This window comes from Mastigoproctus giganteus, chromosome 3 (genome assembly GCF_048544385.1).
Source record: "Mastigoproctus giganteus isolate SK-2022 chromosome 3, ASM4854438v1, whole genome shotgun sequence".
Taxonomy (NCBI): domain Eukaryota; kingdom Metazoa; phylum Arthropoda; class Arachnida; order Uropygi; family Thelyphonidae; genus Mastigoproctus; species Mastigoproctus giganteus.
In genome coordinates, this window is record NC_143577.1 from 16,561,722 (window position 1) to 16,579,640 (window position 17,919).

At 38.0% G+C, this 17,919-nt stretch overlaps 1 protein-coding gene across 5 annotated transcripts in view; it reads left to right on the forward strand.

Annotated features, from left to right (window-relative positions):
- LOC150087743 (exonuclease mut-7 homolog) overlaps positions 1-17,919 on the forward strand; it is a 146,862-nt gene that overhangs the window by 1,311 nt on the left and 127,632 nt on the right. For 4 of the 5 annotated variants that reach the window (XM_090370113.1, XM_090370116.1, XM_090370115.1 and 1 more), the window contains exon 2: positions 4,906-5,364. In XM_090370113.1, the coding sequence (XP_090226239.1) occupies positions 4,978-5,364 (387 nt within the window). In that variant the 5' untranslated portion in view covers positions 4,906-4,977. Of the gene's footprint in view, positions 1-4,905; positions 5,365-17,919 lie in introns of those variants that run through there. The other variant, XM_090370117.1, reaches the window with a different exon arrangement.

A 17,919-nucleotide genomic window follows, 5' to 3' on the forward strand; every position in this document is an offset into this window, starting at 1 on the left:
TCATTATACAAAGGGTACTAGGAAAGTTTTGCAATACAGCTTTGTTTATTTAATTTTTTCAAAGTAATTTCCTCTACATTCAATACACCTCTCCATCTTCCAAAACCAATCTTTAAACCAGTTCTGCCAAGTTTCACTAGGGAGTAAAGCACACTCGTTGTCCCAAGCCCGTAGAAGGTCCTCATCACTGGAAAACCGCCTCCCTTTTAGCTTCATTTTCACATGCGGGAACAGTGCAAAGTCGCAGGGAGCAAGGTCTGGACTGTAGGGAGGGTGCTCGAGAAGTTTCAGTCCTGTCGTGGTCAAATATTCGGTGCAGGCTTTGGCGCGGTGAGCTGGAGCATTTTCGTGATGGAGGTACCAGGTGTCCATTCTTGACTTTGGCCACAGGTTCTTCATAGATCCAATGATTTTAGGCAGGCATTGTTCAGTATACCACTTAGCTGTGACTGTCTTCTGCGTGTCCAAAACGACACGTTCCACAATTCCACTCGATTTGAAAAATACAGCTATCATTTTCTTCTTTACAGATCGGGATTTTCTGACAATTACGGGTGTGTCGTCATCATCAAAGACCCAAACTTTGTTTTGAGCCTTGGTCGGCAGATCGTAATAGTACAGCCAAGTCTCGTCACCTGTCACGATGTTGTTCACATACCGAGATTGTCCCTTATCAAACTTTTTTAACATCTCCCGGCACCAAGTCACACGTCGTGTCATCTGCTCTTCAGTCAGCTGATGCGGCACCCAGAGAGAACAAAGTTTCTTCACGTGCAAATGATCTTGCAGAATCGAACGAATTGCTGGTGCATTTAGGCCCAAAGTATCCTCTATCTGTTGGTAGGTCACTCGCCTGTTTTCGTCAAGCATTTTCCTCACAGCAGTAACGTTTTCCTCCGTAACTGACGTTCGTGGCCTTCCCGGCCTCTCAGAATCCTCCAGAGTGAAATTTCCCCTTTGGAATTCTCTATACTACCTGAATATCGTTGTACGATGTGGACAATCATCATCTAGTGCAAGAGTCATTTCTTCTAAGCACTGGTCTATGGTTAAACCACGCACGAAATTATACCGCAAAACTGTCCTTATCTCATTTCGTGACCAGGATGCCATCGAAAGCACTTTACACTCTCACTACTAATGAATAACTGAGCCCATCGACTTGGCGCGGCGGCTACTATGCACGTATGAACATGTCTCAACATGCAGCAAAAAGCAGCTTCCTGTGATTCATTGTTGCGTCATATTGCAAAACTTTCCTAGTACCCTTTGTATTATTGCATTTAATTGTTTATATCATACAAATTTCTGATAAAAAAAATGCTCAATTTTCACAGCAGTGCTGGTGATTTAGTCCAGATTTGGTCTATAATTTGGGTTCTGTATGTTTTATTGACTTCAAGCTTTACTGGATCAATAGAGAAGGTATTGAAGTGTTCAGTGGTGTTACATGGGAACATTCCTTTTAGGGAGTTCAAGTTAGATAGCTTCATCCTAAGTGGGGGATGGCTTCTATTTCTTGCTCTTGTTAGTGTGATGATATCTTCTATCGATGGGGCATCAATCTGGTGAGTTAGCAGCTTGGTGAGTGTTGACAGATTTTTTTTGAGGATAGTGAGCTTCCAGGAGGTCATGCCTAGGTTGACTTGGAGAATGGGTTTCAAGATGGTGAGCGGGTTCCCTCCCAGACGGTTCAGCCACCACAGAATCCGGTATTCCATTGACAGAAATTTGTTACATCGAGCGGTAGATGCAGAGAACCAGATTTCTGAGGCATATAGTGGTATAGGTGGGAGTCATCTATTAATGTATTGTCCGATCAGTTTGGTTTAATAATACTAATAAGTATTTTTACACTACTTTGTTTGGACTTTTTGGACCGAGAAATTGTATATCAGCTCATTATAATCAATCCTGTTTGTAATATCATTCTCAATGCAAATTATTGCCAAATTACTATCTTCAATTATTTAAGGAAGAACTAAATATAAAATTTCATCAAAATCGGTAAAACTGTTTTTGAGAAAAACATAATTTTCAAATTAATCTTCAAGTAAAGTTCATTGACCTTGGCAGCTAGAAAGTTCAGTTTCTGATAAAAATCACTTAAAAATATTAGTGAAAAACAGCAATGAGTTTTTGAAACAGTAATTTTGGGGTCCCCTCTGATTGGGACCTTAGGCAGATGTCTTTTTTTGCCTATAGGATAATGTGCCACTGGTTGTTCTTATTATTATACTTATTGTCTAACAATATTTAATACTCCCAAATGTTCCAGGATTGATTTTTTTTTTTTTTTTTTTCAATCCGAAGCTATTTGTATAGTTTATTTTACGTATATGCAAAGCAGATTTGGTTCCCTACATCCATGCAAATTCTTACATGTTCATTCCAGTCATGGCACTCCCATTGACCTGTTAGCAATCACTTGTTTTGGTTAGTAAAAATAAGTTCACGACTAAAGCTGCTCTGAACTGTCACATTGCAGTTTTTGACGATTCTTTATGCCCTTGAGATGTGTCTACACATTTCTGATACGCTTCTTGATTAGACCGGGGTTCGAGCCCGTCACCACCAAATACGGAGGATGCGGAAAGGTCAGGGAATGACCCCCACATATTCCCGGAGCAATATGGCCTTAGTTGCTAATGCTCCTAAAAACCAAATAAACAAACAAACAACACGTTTCTGATGTTTGCAGCATTTTTATAGCCAGTCTTATACAGTGTAAACATATTTTTCTACAGTCCAAGACGGGTAAAGCTATACAATACAAAATTGCAAGAGCATCACACAATAAGCTAAGCAGAGAGGGGAAAAAATAATAATAATAAAAAAAATGAAATTATGAAGTTTTGATGGGTTACCTGGCCATTTTAATTAATTTTTTCTTGTATCTAAAATCTTCATTTCTTGTATAGTATACTCTTTCTTGTATATGCACTTGTATTTATTTTATTTGCAATGATATTTAGTTTCTTTTATGTATAATAGAAATGAATTTTATGTACTCAGCATAGAGTACATGCAGTGTAATTGAAGAAGAATTGTTGCAGGATTAATGTGCAAAAATTTGTTTTAGCTAGAGTGTTAGTACTGTAATTGTTGGAACAAACTTCCATCTAATATTGTGGAAGTGGGCAGTTTTGAATAAATTTAAGGAAGGATTAGATATATTGCCATGATGTCACTGGCAGTCATGTGCTAATGGGTACTTATTAAACAATGACAAAGTGTCTAAATTTCCATTTAGAATAATTGATCAAATTAAAATGGTAGCTGGTAAATGGCAAATGTAAGGAAAACTAAATTTTAAATTAAATTAAAATATATTGATATTGCCATTGCAATATCTTTTTTTAATAAAAACTGTCCAACAGTTATTTAAATTTTTTATTCTTGTGCTATAATTTCTTTATTGACTAAAATAGTGCTTTGCTTTCAAAGTTTTCCAGGTGCTCTCCTCAGTTTTCATCTAAGAGCCCAGATTTTCTATTTTGTTTCTTGTTAAATTTAACCTTTCTCACGTAGATACGATCATGAATTTATCTGCTAGTTATATTTTCACTTAAAAGTTACATCGTGCTTTTTTTTAAAAACAATTTAGATGTAATATACAGTGGCAGTATTCTTGTAAACAAACCATAATTTCCTTATCTTTATTTCCTAATGTGGACTTTATAATGAACAGAACAGATTGAGGTTCTCCTTTTCAGTATAGTATTTTAGTTTATGACTTATCATGCATTTTGGAGAGTTAGCAATAGCATAAGAAAGCAAGCTAATACAGCATCAGTCAAAAAAAAACACCCTTTCTATTTTACCCAACCATTCACTCCAAAAGTTTGTCTAATTCTGCCTTGAATTTATTTAAGCTGTCAACTTCCACAATTACAGATGAAAGCTTGTTTCAGCAATCAGCCACCTGCTGGCTAAAGGCAAATTTCAACACATCTATTCTACAACTGTCTTTTCTCAATTTGTGTTTAGGCTCCCCCCCCCCAGGTTTGTAATCTGAGCAAGAGGAAGAATCCCATCACCATTCATCCTGCTCAATCAGATCACCTTGCAGGTGCCTAGTCTCCAGATGCTGCAATTTTAGGACTTAAGCCTTTCCTGGTAAGAGTCTTGTTGCCCTTCTCGTTCTAGCAACTCTACATCCTTCCTAAAATGAGGCCTCCAGACCTGTATGCCTGACCATTGCCTTATACAAAGGGATATTCACCTCCTTATCCCTGCTAGCAAAATTCCTATATATCACTGACAACAGTAGCCAGAAAGTTCACTACCCACAATTCACCTCGGTCACCTTGCACTCAATTCATCACCCACAATTCGCTGCCGGGAATATTCGTCAGGGTTTAATTAAATACTTTATTATTATAATAACATTCTATAGTATGATAAAAAAATAATTACGAATAATTGAGTTGCAGATAAAAATAAAAATATTATTAGTACAAAGAAAGCCAGGTGGCACCGTATTGTGTGATTATCTTCACAACTGGATTGTCATGTCTGCAATCCCACCCACCGATAAAGGGCCAACAAGCCTTGAAACGGTGCCGTCTGGGTGGTGGTGCCCACTGAGAATAAGTAACAATAGTCTTCTCTTTTAGTGAAGTGTTACTTATTCGAGGTAGTGCAATACATGGCAACTCGTGAAGGAGGAGCACAATATATGATGCAGATAAAATTATGCTCTTTCACACTACAAACATAGTTTTTTCGTTTAAGAGTTTTCTATGGTGTATTTACACCAATATTATATAGATTTTTTTTATATAAATGAAAGATTGTGTGTTCAGCATGTGTATATTTAGTCAAATGATTTGGATATTTTTTTGTTTTTATATTACTTCAAATTTGTCAGTCAAATTAATGAAGTATTTTATTTTTCTGTAGGACTGTGAAAAGAAGACTCGACATGTGTAGTCATTCATGTGCATAGCCATTATCAGTAGCTAATTGTTTAAAATGTCTCTTACATTGCCAGATGTAGAAGCTTTATGGACAAGTAATAAGCATAAAGAAACAATATCCTTACTACTTACAGAATATTTTTCAAGAGTTGAGAATTGTTATAAATCTTTATTAGAACTGATTAGGCCAGCACTGAATGCCAAGTCAAAAAAAATAGGATTAATTGTTGCCATATTGGAAATATTTGAGAATTGGATTAATGACAACCCAGAAAGGATTCACCTCACTTCGGATATAAGAATTCAAGCTTTTCATTTAGTTTTACAGGAAAAAAAATTATGCATTTTGAAATTAGTCTTCAGAATATTTAAGTTACCTGAATGTGCTTCTCATTTTAAAAGTGACATTGATTCGCTTTTGTTCCAAAAAAAATATGCATTGGTAGGTAATATACAAAATGTGTAAACTTCATTTATTATTATTATTTACTGTTGTTTTACTTATTAATTTGATATAAGCTACCATATAAGAATTATCTGAATGAATGCACTAATAGAAGTATTGAAAGGCATATTTACAACACCAGTAGAAAACTTTGTACAAAATGAAAACTAGTGCAGCGTATGATGAGATACTTAGTTATACAGTAGAACATCGGTTATCTGGAAAGTCAGTTATCCAGAATAATTGGAAAGGTGCTGATTTTTCTTCTTTTTATTAATGGTAGTATTTGAGACAAATGTTTATTATGCTACGAGAGTATTTCTATCTGTTGAAATGTTGGATTAGGACTAATGGGTGTTCTCAGAAACCATGAGTGATAATAAGAGTTTAGTCATTCGCTTCCATGAACCCAATTTTCCATGACATATTTTGTTCTCTTCATTTCCTATTATATTTAGTTTAGTTCAAGATTCAATGAGAATAACTTCAGCCAGAAATTGTGTGATTTATTATTTTTCTCGGTCAACTGTCAATGAAAAGAAACAGTGCTGAAAGGGGCAGAAAACCTGGAAGAATGCAATATAATTGATATTATTAAGGAACTTGAAAGATTTAGCAGCAAAAAAAAAAAAAAGCCACAAAAAATGATCAAACATTATTTTAAAAAAAAAATTACTTAAATTTTTTTCCACATAAAATTTGCAGTAAAATACCTATCTGAATATACATACATATGTAAATGTGCAAATTTTTATGTATATATTATTTTTTTTTTTAATTAAATAAATTTGGTTTTTTTACGCTATTTAAAGTCTTTTTCTTTTACCTTAGTACATTATAACAGAATTTATTTAATTTTACCTTACATTTGCTTATCCAGAAAATTTTACTTTCCAGAAGAGGTCTGACTAATTATTCCAGATAACTGACTGCACTTGGCAAGGTACAAATTTGTAACCCAAGTACCAAGGTACCATAACAATTAAAACAAAACAAAATCATAAGAATAAACAAATAAACTAGTGACACTCACCTATGGTAAGGTAAATAGTATTAGTACTGTCAAATGATGCAAGAAAGCAAGCTTATGCAGCATTCACAAAAAAAAAAAAAAAAAAAAAAAATCCACCTCACCTGACCTTCCGTTTTAACAGTTTATCCGTTTCCATAACAACAGATGGAAGTTTGTTCCAACTACCTACTGACTGAAGGCAAACTTCCACACATCTATCTTGCAACCATCCTTCTTCAATTATAATTTATACTCCCTTGTTTGCAATCTGTGCAAGAGGAAGAGTGTCATTATCATTAAGCTTGCTTAATCCATTCAAAGCCTTAAACACTTCAGTCAAATCATTTTGCAGGGGCCAAGTCTCCAGATGCTGCAATTTGCAGAACTGGAGCCTTTCTTGGTGAGAGCACCCTTTTGTTTCCTTTTAACAATCTCAGTAACCCTTCTCTGCACTTGTTTCAGTCACCTGTAAGCAAAAGCATGTTGGCTCATGCTTACAGAGGAGAGCCTTGATGTCATCACAATTCCGACGAAGTCCACCAAGCAATTCCACTGTAAACATTTTTGTATAGCCATTATTTAGATTTTCTACATATTCTAGATATTCTGACAAATTTGATTGGATATTATGATGTGGTTACAAAGGAACTGGATGCAAAAAATAATTCTGATATCATATACTTTGATTTCAGGAACGTTTTTGACACCATTGCGCACAGAAGACTACTGTACAAATTGGAGCAGAATGGTATTAAGGGTAAGTTGCTACAATGGATAAAAGGATGGTTGAGTGGGAGAAGACAGAGGGTGGTTAATTGCTGGAACAAACTTCCATCTGTCGTGGAAGTTTATAGGTTAAATAAATTTAAGGAGGAACTGGACAACCATTTAGAGGGACTGGTTGCAAGATTTTTTTTTTTTTTTTTTTGGCTGATGCTACATAAGCTCATATGCTTGCTTTCTTGCATCACATGCCACTATTACTATATACATCCTTCCTTTTATGAGGTGTCCAGACCTGCATGCAGTACTCAAGATGTGGCCTAACCATTGCCTTATGCAATGGGATAATCACTTCCTTGTTCCTGCTGAAAAAATTCCTGTATATCATGGACAAAACCACATGGGTTATCACTGCTCAGAGAAGAACTTTACATCTGACTGCACTGTTACCCCAGATCTCTTTCATTTTTCACTGCCCTGAGTTAGTACCACACAGTCAGTACATTAATTTCAAATTACTGCTACCCATATGCAGTACCCTGCATTTGTCAGTGTTAAACTTCAGTTGCCATTTCTCAGACTTCTACCTAATTTTTCTAGATCTTGTTGCATTAGCATACCTTAATTACTGTCATTAACATTAACTACAAACTTAAACATTAATCCTGATATATATATATATATATATATATATATATATATATATTTGTATCAGTACCATTAATAAATATAGAAAACAGTAATGAGCCAGTACTGAACCCTGGGGACTCCACTAATAACATTACTCCACAAAGAGCAGTGTACATTGATAACTATTCTCTGCTTTCTTCCATCCCTTTGTCCATAGCAGTAACTTGCCCTGAATGCCATGCTGCTCCAGTTTGTACAGCAATCTTATGTGCAACAGTATCAAAAGCTTTCCTGAAATCTAAGTATATGATATCAAATAATTTTTTTCATCCAGTTCCTTTGTAACCACATCGAATTGGTCAGACAATATCTCCCCTTAAACAATTCCGTGCTCTGACTACACTATAACTGTACTTCTCTCTAGACAGTCGTGCATTACTTCTTTAACCAGCAACTCCATTATTTTCCCAGAAACAGATGTTAAGTTAACATGGCTGTAATTACTCATGTCACCCTTTGATGCACCCTTTATGAATTGAGGATACATTCCCATATCTTCAGTCCACAGGAACCTCTCCTGAATTCATAATTATAGCTAAGGGTTTGTTTACCTTCTTTGCTATCTCCCTTAATAGAATTGGATAGGTCCTATCCACTCCAGTTGGATTTTTTATGTTTAACTTCAACAGTTTCTCTTTCACTTTCCTTTCAGTTATCACAGAATCATTTAGCTCACTGTTAGAGGTTGATAAACTTCTGTCATTCTCTCCCCTAAAGAATTTCTCATGTGTGAATGTAGATGCAAAGTACCTATTCAATTTGTCAGCAGCCTGAGCAGGATCATCAACAGTTAAACATGACATCATGTGGCCTAATGTTATTCAATCCCTTCCTTCTAGGCGCCTCCGTAGTCAGGTGGGCAGGAGCAGCAGTGCGTAGCACACGCTTCTTGATTAGGCCGGGGTTCGGGCCCATGACCACCAAATATGGAGGATGTGGAAAGGTCAGGGAATGACCACCACATATCCCCGGAGCAATATGGCCTTAGTTGCTAATGCTCCTAAAAAAAAACTAAAATAACAAATAACAGTAATAAATAACCCTTCCTTCTACTGTAATATAAGTATAGAATTCTTTGCTGCTTTTCTGTGCATTCTTTGCCAGAGACTTCTCATAACCTGCCTTAGCTTGCCTAACCTCCTTTGTGACTTGATTACAGACTCATTTATATCTACCATAGGCTTCTGAATCATCTAATAATTTATATGCATCCCATTCACTTTTCTTCTCTGCGACATGTCTCAATAGTTCATCTGACATCCATTTAGGCCTGGACCTTGAACAATATTTCTTAGTTGGTATGTAAAGCCTAGTAGCTTGCAAGATAAGTTCTTTGAATGCTTCCCATTTTGAGTTTGCTGTTGGTAACATCATCAGTTGGTCCCACTGTATAGAATTTAAATACTGTCTCAGACCATCGTCGTTGCCTTTACGAAAGCAATAACCCTTCCCTTTACCCCGATGGTAGTTACCTCCTTGAGTAAATCCCACTTCAGCACACTGTGATCACTGCCACCTAGTGGTTCCTGTATCTGCAGATTCTTAATGCATGAAGAATCACTACTGATAATCAAATCAAGAGTATTGCTCCCTCTAGTTGCCTCCCGAACATGCTGATTAAGAAAACAATCATCCAATAAATCCACAAAAGCCTTGCTAGTGTGTGAGTGACCAACCCACAAATTCCAGTCAATATTTGGGAAATTAAAATCCCCCATTATAAGACTCTCTGATTTACTGGCCCACTCTATTTCCCCGTACAGTTTCTTATTATACTCATCAGAGTCATTAGGCCTATAGCACACTCCTACTCTCAGTTTTGATCTCCCAATGCTTATGTCACACCAAACTGACTCGACACTGCACTGTCCAGCGATGTCGACTGGCTTCAATTCCTTATCCCATTGCACTTACCTCTACTCATTCAAAAGTAATGAAGAAATTCATTAACTGCCAACTCCTAAATTATCTTGAAACCTTCCATCTGATCAATGATCACCAGTATGAATTCTGTCAGTGTTGATCCATTGGTGATATATAGGCTTATGTTGCCCATCTGTGGAGAAAGTCAGTGGCATTTCTAATGCTCTTGATCACATTTGGCATAATGGTCTTCTAAATAACTTCTATCTCATGGATTGCTGACTGTTTTTTTGCAATTGGGTATCCAGTTTTCTTTCTGACCCCTCACAGTGGGAATGGTAAATGTTCTCAATATTCTAACTTTTCCACTGATGCTAGTATTCTTCAGGCTCTTTTCTTCTTATGTATTAATGTAATTCTTACACTGGCTAGAAATCCTACATGCATTCTACCTTCCAGTTCGAGAAACTTTTCACTGTACCAACAGCTTCAACTTTTTGAATATCCACCATCATTTCCTTAAGTGCTGATCTCCAGGTTATTCTTCAATGGGGCAACGATAGCTTTGTTAATTTTAATCCTTCTAAAAATTCAGTCTTGTCTTATATCTCACAAAAAAGGAGTCTACTGCTCCTATACTCATCTTTGATGACACTCAGATCTCTAGATAAGATCACATCTTTAAAAGTTAGTACCTGATTTCTAATCTCACTTGGCAGAAGCACATAATGTATATTGCTTTCATTACATCTGAAAAACGGTTTTCTCTTTCAATCCGTGCATTACTTTTCACCTAAACAACTTTTTACTCTGTACAAATCTCAAATCAACCCTACCATGGAATCCTGTTCCTGCTTCAGTGGTGGTGCATCCAAAACTTCTTTCAGGCTTCTAAACTCTATTGAAAAGATAGCAGTCAGGTTAATAACTATCTCTTACAAGATCTCCCCACTCTTTGTCTCATAGAAGTTCTTTTTCTGCTATGTGATATTTCTATTAGATACCTCAGTGAGGACACTGTTCTTTTGAATTGGCATCTATAATTTCTCCTCTGTCTTTCAAACAAGTGAACGAGTGCCACATCCAGTCAGCATCCATTTACTGTCCAACTTCAAATTCACAGAACCAGCTTTTCTTCTTCTTCCTCATTTATCCCTTCAACTTCTGTTTTCTGGAACAACCTTCTTTCATGTGTGTTTCCTGAAATTTACAATCTACAGTAATTCAAGTCTAATTTTAACAATTACGTTCTGTCTTCTCAACCTTCATCCTACACACAGTGCTAAGTACTATAGGGCCTAATACCTTTTGTGCTTGGGTTTCACAAAAAAAAATATATATATATATACTGTATATATATTTGTTACGGTTTGTTAATTTAAACTGTAGAGTCCATTGCATGTGTGTTATGTTTATTAAATTCAGTTTGTTTGCTATTTCCCATTCTGTATCTAGATTATAGGAAGATTCACTGATATTTTACTGGATAATAGTCAGTGACTGAAATGCAATTCTTTTAGAATTCATAAGTGTTTATGTTCTCTTCAAAGGTTCCCTGTTTTTATTTTATTTGTTGTGACTGTCGCACTCTTCCTGTGGTGGGTGCAAGGATGCATTTCCTTGAGTAAGGAATTGTGTATTTGCATTGCTGCTAGAGGTGAATACCACTTTAGTTTTTTATTTTTATGATTTTATTTTATTTCAGTTATTAGGATATCTTCATAGTCAAATAGCAGAATCGTACCTTGAAAGTATAATCATAATTGTTGCATTAGTATTGCACTATTTTGGTGGTATGATAGTATTCTTTTTTTACAGTCGGATTTAAACTAACCAGTAAATGAATGGTCATAATGCTTGCAGCTTAAATTTCCCATAGATGTACATTAAAAACTGGGGTTGTGTTCTCACAATTAAATTTGACCATAGTAATGTTAAGTAAAGGTCAACAAAACAATAGTTTATTAATATCGAATTACTGTTGCACAGAGCGAAACGGATACAGAATAAATTATGACTAGTTTAATAATAGGAAAATACATACATATATTAGATTAGATACATACAAAAAAGCTTTTGGTTGTTTTTGTCAAACTTCCTCAGTCAAATCCGCTAAGCAATCTGCTTAGCAGATGTAGAGCTCAGCTATTGCCGAACACATCTGGGCAACCCACCACAACATTGACCCACACTGCAATGTCGTGATTAGCATTAGTAGAGGCATTTGATGCAAGAAAGCAAGCTTATCAGCATCAGCCAAAAAAAAAAAATAATAAATAAATAATAACCACTTCCACTTCACCCCTCTGTTCGTTCGAAATACCTGTCCAGCTGAGCCTTAAACATATTTAGGCTATCAACTTCCACGAGAAGGGATGGAAGTCTATTCCAGCAACCAACCACCCGCTGGCTAAAGGCAAATTTCCTCATGTCTATCCTACATCTGTCTTTCCTCAATTTGAATTTATGCCCTCTCAGGTGATTATTCTGAGCAAGAGGAAGAATCCCATCAGCATTGAGCATGCTCAAACCATTCAAGGCTTTATACACCTCTATCAGATCACCTCGTCGGTGCCTAGTCTCCAGACACTGTAATTTGCAAAACGTAAGCCTTTCTTCGTAAGAGCACTCCTTTGTTCCATTCACTAATCTTGTTGCCCTTCTCTATACTCGTTCCAGCATCTCTACATCCTTCTTGAAATGAGGCCTCCAGACCTGTATACAGTACTCTAGGTGCGGTCTGACCATTGCCTTATACAAGGGAATAATCACCTCCTTATCCCTGCTAGAAAAATTCCTATATATCATCAACAATACACCATGAGCTAATCTTGCAGCCCGTCTGCACTGCTCAGAAAACTTCATATCTGCCTGCACAACCACCCCCAGGTCCCTTTCATTCTCTACTACTGTCAGTGTAGTACCACAGAGTTGATACGTTGCTCTGGGGTTGCTGTTTCCCATATGTAGTACTTTACATTTGTCAATGTTAAACTTCATTTGCCACCTCTCAGCCCATCTGCTCAACCTTTCCAGATCCTGTTGCAGTAGCATAGTGTCAGTAGTGTCCTTGACAACCCTGCCAACCTTCGTATCGTCTGCAAACTTGGACATTAAGCTTGATATACCATCATCAATATCATTTATAAATACAGAAAACAATAATGGACCCAATAATGAACCCTGAGGGACTCCACTAATAACATTAGTCCACGATGAGCAGTGTCCATTGATTACCACTCTCTGTCTTCTCCCCCTCAACCACTCCTTTATCCATAGCAGCAATTTGCCTCCAATGCCACACTGCTCCAATTTGTGCAGCAGTCTTCCATGTGCAACAGTATCAAAAGCCTTTCTAAGATCCAAGTATATAATATCAAAGTTATTCCCTGCATCCAGTTCTTTGGTTCCCTGCATCCAGTTATTCCCTGCATCCAGTTGTCCTATTCCACCTGCATCCAGGTGGAATAGGACCAGGGTATGTCTGCCAGGGGCAAAGGTTGATGACATTGTAGAGCGGATATCATCTTTTAAGGGCACAAAAGGTGATATAGTTGTACACGTTGGCACGAATGATATTAAGAGTAGGAGACCGGCGGAATTACTTAGCAAGTACAGGTCACTGCTGAAAAAAAGCCGTGAATTAGGGTTGAACTTGAAAGTGTCTGCAATTCTGCCCAGACACGATAGGAGGGAGTATATGATGAGAGCCTTGTCGATCAATTCGGCCCTGGAGGGATTGTGCAAGGCTCAAGGGGTAGAATTTTTTTCAGCCTGGACTGTACTTGTTAACAGGAGAGATTGCTTCTACAGGGATGGGATACACTTAAATAGAAAGGGTGCAAGAATTTTTGCTGATGCTGTCGAGGCAGTGTTAGGTGGGTCGGAAAACTGCTAGTTGGGGGGGATACAAGGACTAATAGATTAACAGTAGCCACTGGCAGAGGTGGAAGTGATTCTTGCACTACTTCTATTGAAATGAGCAGAAGTCTGAAAAACAAGATGCAGGATATTTCAGAGACTGCTGGTAGTCATTGCGTTACAAGTAAACACATGGGTTGTGTTAGGGTAGCTAAGAATAGAAACAGGTGCATGTATACCTGCGTGTACACCAATGCTAGGAGTTTGGTAAATAAATTTGATGAATTTGAGGTATTGCTCAAAACATCAAAGGCAGATATTGTTGGGATATCAGAGACGTGGTGTCACACAGATATAAGTAATGCGGAACTGGAATTTGGGGAATACAATGTGTATAGAAAGGATAGACAGGACAGGAGGGGAGGAGGGGTTATGCTATTAATTAAGAAACACATAAAGTCCAAGGAAGTGAAGCCAGTCGACATCGATGGACAGGGCAGTGCCGAATCAGTTTGGTGTGACATAAGCATAGGGAAATCAAAATTGAGAGTAGGAGTGTGCTATAGGCCTAATGACTCTGATGAGTATAATAAGATATTGTACAGGGAAATAGAGTGGGCCAGTAAATCAGAGAGTCTTATAATGGGGGATTTTAATTTCCCAGATATTGACTGGAATTTGTGGGTTGGTCACTCGCACACTAGCAAGGCTTTTGTGGATTTATTGGATGATTGTTTTCTACACCAGCATGTTCGTGAGGCAACAAGAGGGAGCAATACTCTTGATCTGATTATCAGTAGTGACTCTTCATGCATTAAGAACCTGCAGATAAATGAACCACTAGGTGGCAGTGATCACAGTGTGTTGAAGTGGGATTTACTCAAGGAGGTAACTACCATCAGAGGTAAAGGGAAGGGTTTTTGTTTTCGTAAAGGCGACTATGATGGTCTGAGACAGTATTTAAATTCTATACAGTGGGACCAACTGATGATGTTACCAACAGCAAACTCAAAATGGGAAGCATTCAAGGAACTAATCTTGGAGGCTACCAGGCTTTACATACCAACTAAGAAATATTGTTCAAGGTTTAGGCCTAAATGGTTGTCAGATGAACTAATGAGACATGTGGCAGAGAAGAAAAATGCATGGGATACATATAAATTAATGGGTGACATGGAAGCCTATGATAGATATAAGTTGGTCTGTAACCAAGTCACAAAGGAGATTAGGCAGGCAAAGGCAGACTACGAAAAATCCTTGGCAAAGGATGCAAAGAAAAACAGAAAAGAGTTCTTTACATACTTGAACTCGAGAAGGAAAGGGATGAATCAGATTGGTCCACTGGATATTGATGGTTCAACAGTTGAGGATCCTGCTCAGGTGGCTAACAATCTAAACGAGTATTTTGCATCTACATTCACGCATGAGGAGTTATTCAGGAAGGAGAATGATGTAGGTAAAGTAAACATTGGCAGTGAGCTGGATGATTTTGTAATAACTGAGAGGAAAGTGGAGGAGAGATTGTTGAGGATAAACATAAAAAAGGCACCTGGGGTGGATGGGATCTATCCAGTTATATTAAAGGAGGCAGCAAAGGAAGTATGCAAACCCCTAGCCATAATTATGAGAGCTTCTTTGGACTCAGGGGAGGTACCCATAGACTGGAGATGTGCAAATGTAACCCCAATTCACAAAGGAGGATCAAAGGCTGACACAAGTAATTATAGACCTGTTAGTTTAACTTCTGTTCCAGGTAAATTAATGGAGGCACTGGTTAAAGAAGCACTGCAGGATCATCTAGACAAGAATTCAGTTATAGCTCAGACGCAGCATGGTTTTGTTAAGGGCAGGTCTTGCCTGACCAATTTGATTGGATACTATGATGTAGTCACAAAAGAACTGGATGCAGGGAATAACTTTGATATTATATATTTGGATCTTAGAAAGGCTTTTGATACTGTTGCACATGGAAGACCGCTGCACAAATTGGAGCAGTGTGGCATTGGAGGCAAATTGCTGCTATGGATAAGGGGATGGTTGAGTGGTAGAAGACAGAGAGTGGTAATCAATGGACACTGCTCAACGTGGACTAATGTTATTAGTGGAGTTCCTCAAGGTTCAGTGTTGGGTCCGTTGTTGTTTTCGGTGTTTATGAATGATATTGATGATGGGATATCAAGTTTAATGTCCAAGTTTGCAGATGATACAAAGGTTGGCAGGGTCGTCAAGGACACTACTGACGCTATGCTGCTGCAACAGGATCTGGAAAGGTTGAACAGATGGGCTGAGAGGTGGCAAATGAAGTTTAACATTGACAAATGTAAAGTACTGCATATGGGAAACAGTAACCCCAGAGCAACGTATCAACTCTGCGGTACCACACTGACAGTGGTGGAGAATGAAAAGGACCTGGGGGTGATTGTGCAGGGAGATATGAAGTTCTCTGAGCAGTGCAGACGAGCTGCAAGAGTAGCTCATGGTGTCTTGTCAATGATATACAGGAATTTTTCTAGCAGGGATAAGGAGGTGATTATTCCCTTGTATAAGGCAATGGTTAGGCCACATCTTGAGTACTGTATACAGGTCTGGAGGCCTCATTTCAAGAAGGATGTAGAGCTGCTGGAACGGGTACAGAGAAGGGCAACAAGATTAGTAAATGGAACAAAGGGTTGCTCTTATGAAGAAAGGCTTAAGTTTTGCAAATTACAGAGTCTGGAGACTAGGCACCGGCGAGGTGATCTGATAGAGGTGTATAAGGCCTTGAATGGTTTGAGCATGCTCAATGCCAATGGGATTCTTCATCTTTCTCAGAATAATCACCTCAGAGGGCATAAATTCAAATTGAGGAAGGACGGATGTCGGATAGATGTGCGGAAATTTGCCTTTGGCCAGCGGGTGGTTGGTTGGTGGAACCGACTTCCATCACTTGTTGTTGAAGTTGATAGCCTAAACAAATTTAAAGCTCAACTGGACAGGTATTTCGAACGAACGGAGGGGTGAAATGGGAGAGGGTTTTTTTTTTTTTTTGGGCTGATGCTGAATAAGCTTGCTTTCTTGCATCGTATGCCTCTACTAATGCTAATGCTTTTGTGACTGCATCATAGTATCCAATCAAATTGGTCAGGCAAGACTTACCCTTAACAAAACCATGCTGTGTCTGAGCTATAACTGAAGTCTTGTCTAGATGATCCTGCAGTGCTTCTTTAACCAGTGCCTCCATTAATTTTCCTGGAACAAAAGTTAAACTCACAGGTCTATAATTACTTGTGTCAGCCTTTCATCCTCCTTTGTGAATTGGGGTCACATTTGCACATTTCCAGTCTATGGGTACCTCCCCTGAGTCCAAGGAAGCTCTCATAATTATGGCTAAGGGTTTGCTTACTTCCTTTGCTGCCTCCTTTAATATAACTGGATAGATCCCATCCAGCCCAGGTGCCTTTCTTGTATTTATCTTTAACAATTTCTCCTCCACTTTACTCTCAGTTATTACAAGATTCTCTAGCTTACTACCAGAGTTGAATACACCTCTGGCATTCCCCTCGCTGAATAACTCCTCATGTGTGAATGTCGATGCAAAATATTCATTCAGTTTGTTAGCTACCTGAGCAGGATCATCAACAGTTGACCCATCAATATCAAGTGGACGAATCTGATTCAACCCTTCCTTCTAGAGTTTACATAAGTAAAGAACTCTTTGCTGTTTTTCTTTGCATCCCTTGCCAAAGATTTCTCGTAATCTGCCTTCACCTGCCTAACCTCCTTTGTAACTTTGTTACAGATCAACTTGTATCTATCATGGGCTTCTGTGTCACGTGTTAATTTGTATGTATCCCATGCATTTTTCTTCTCTGCCATATGTCTCATTAGTTCATCTGACATCCACTTAGGCCTAAACCTTGAACAGTATTTCTTAGTTGGTATGTAAAGCCTAGTAGCTTCCAAGATAAGTTCTTTCAATGCTTCCCATTTTGAATTTGCTGTTGGTAACATCATCAGTTGATCCCTGTATAGAATTTAAATACTGTCTCAGTCCATCGTAGTCGCCTTTACGAAAGCAATAACCCTTCCCTTTACCCCTAATGGTAGTTACCTCTTTGAGTAAATCCCACTTCAGCACACTGTGATCACTGCCACCCAGTGGTTCATTTACCTGCAGATTCTTAATGCATGAAGAATCACTACTGATAATCAATTCAAGAGTATTACTCCCTCTAGTTGCCTCCTGAACATGCTGATGTAGAAAACAATCATCCAGTAAATCCACAAAAGCCTTGCTAGTGTGTGAGTGACCAGCCCCCAAATTCCAGTCAATATCTGGGAAATTAAAATCCCCCGTTATAAGACTCTCTGATTTACTGGCCCACTCTATTTCCCCGTACAGTTTCTTATTATACTCATCAGAG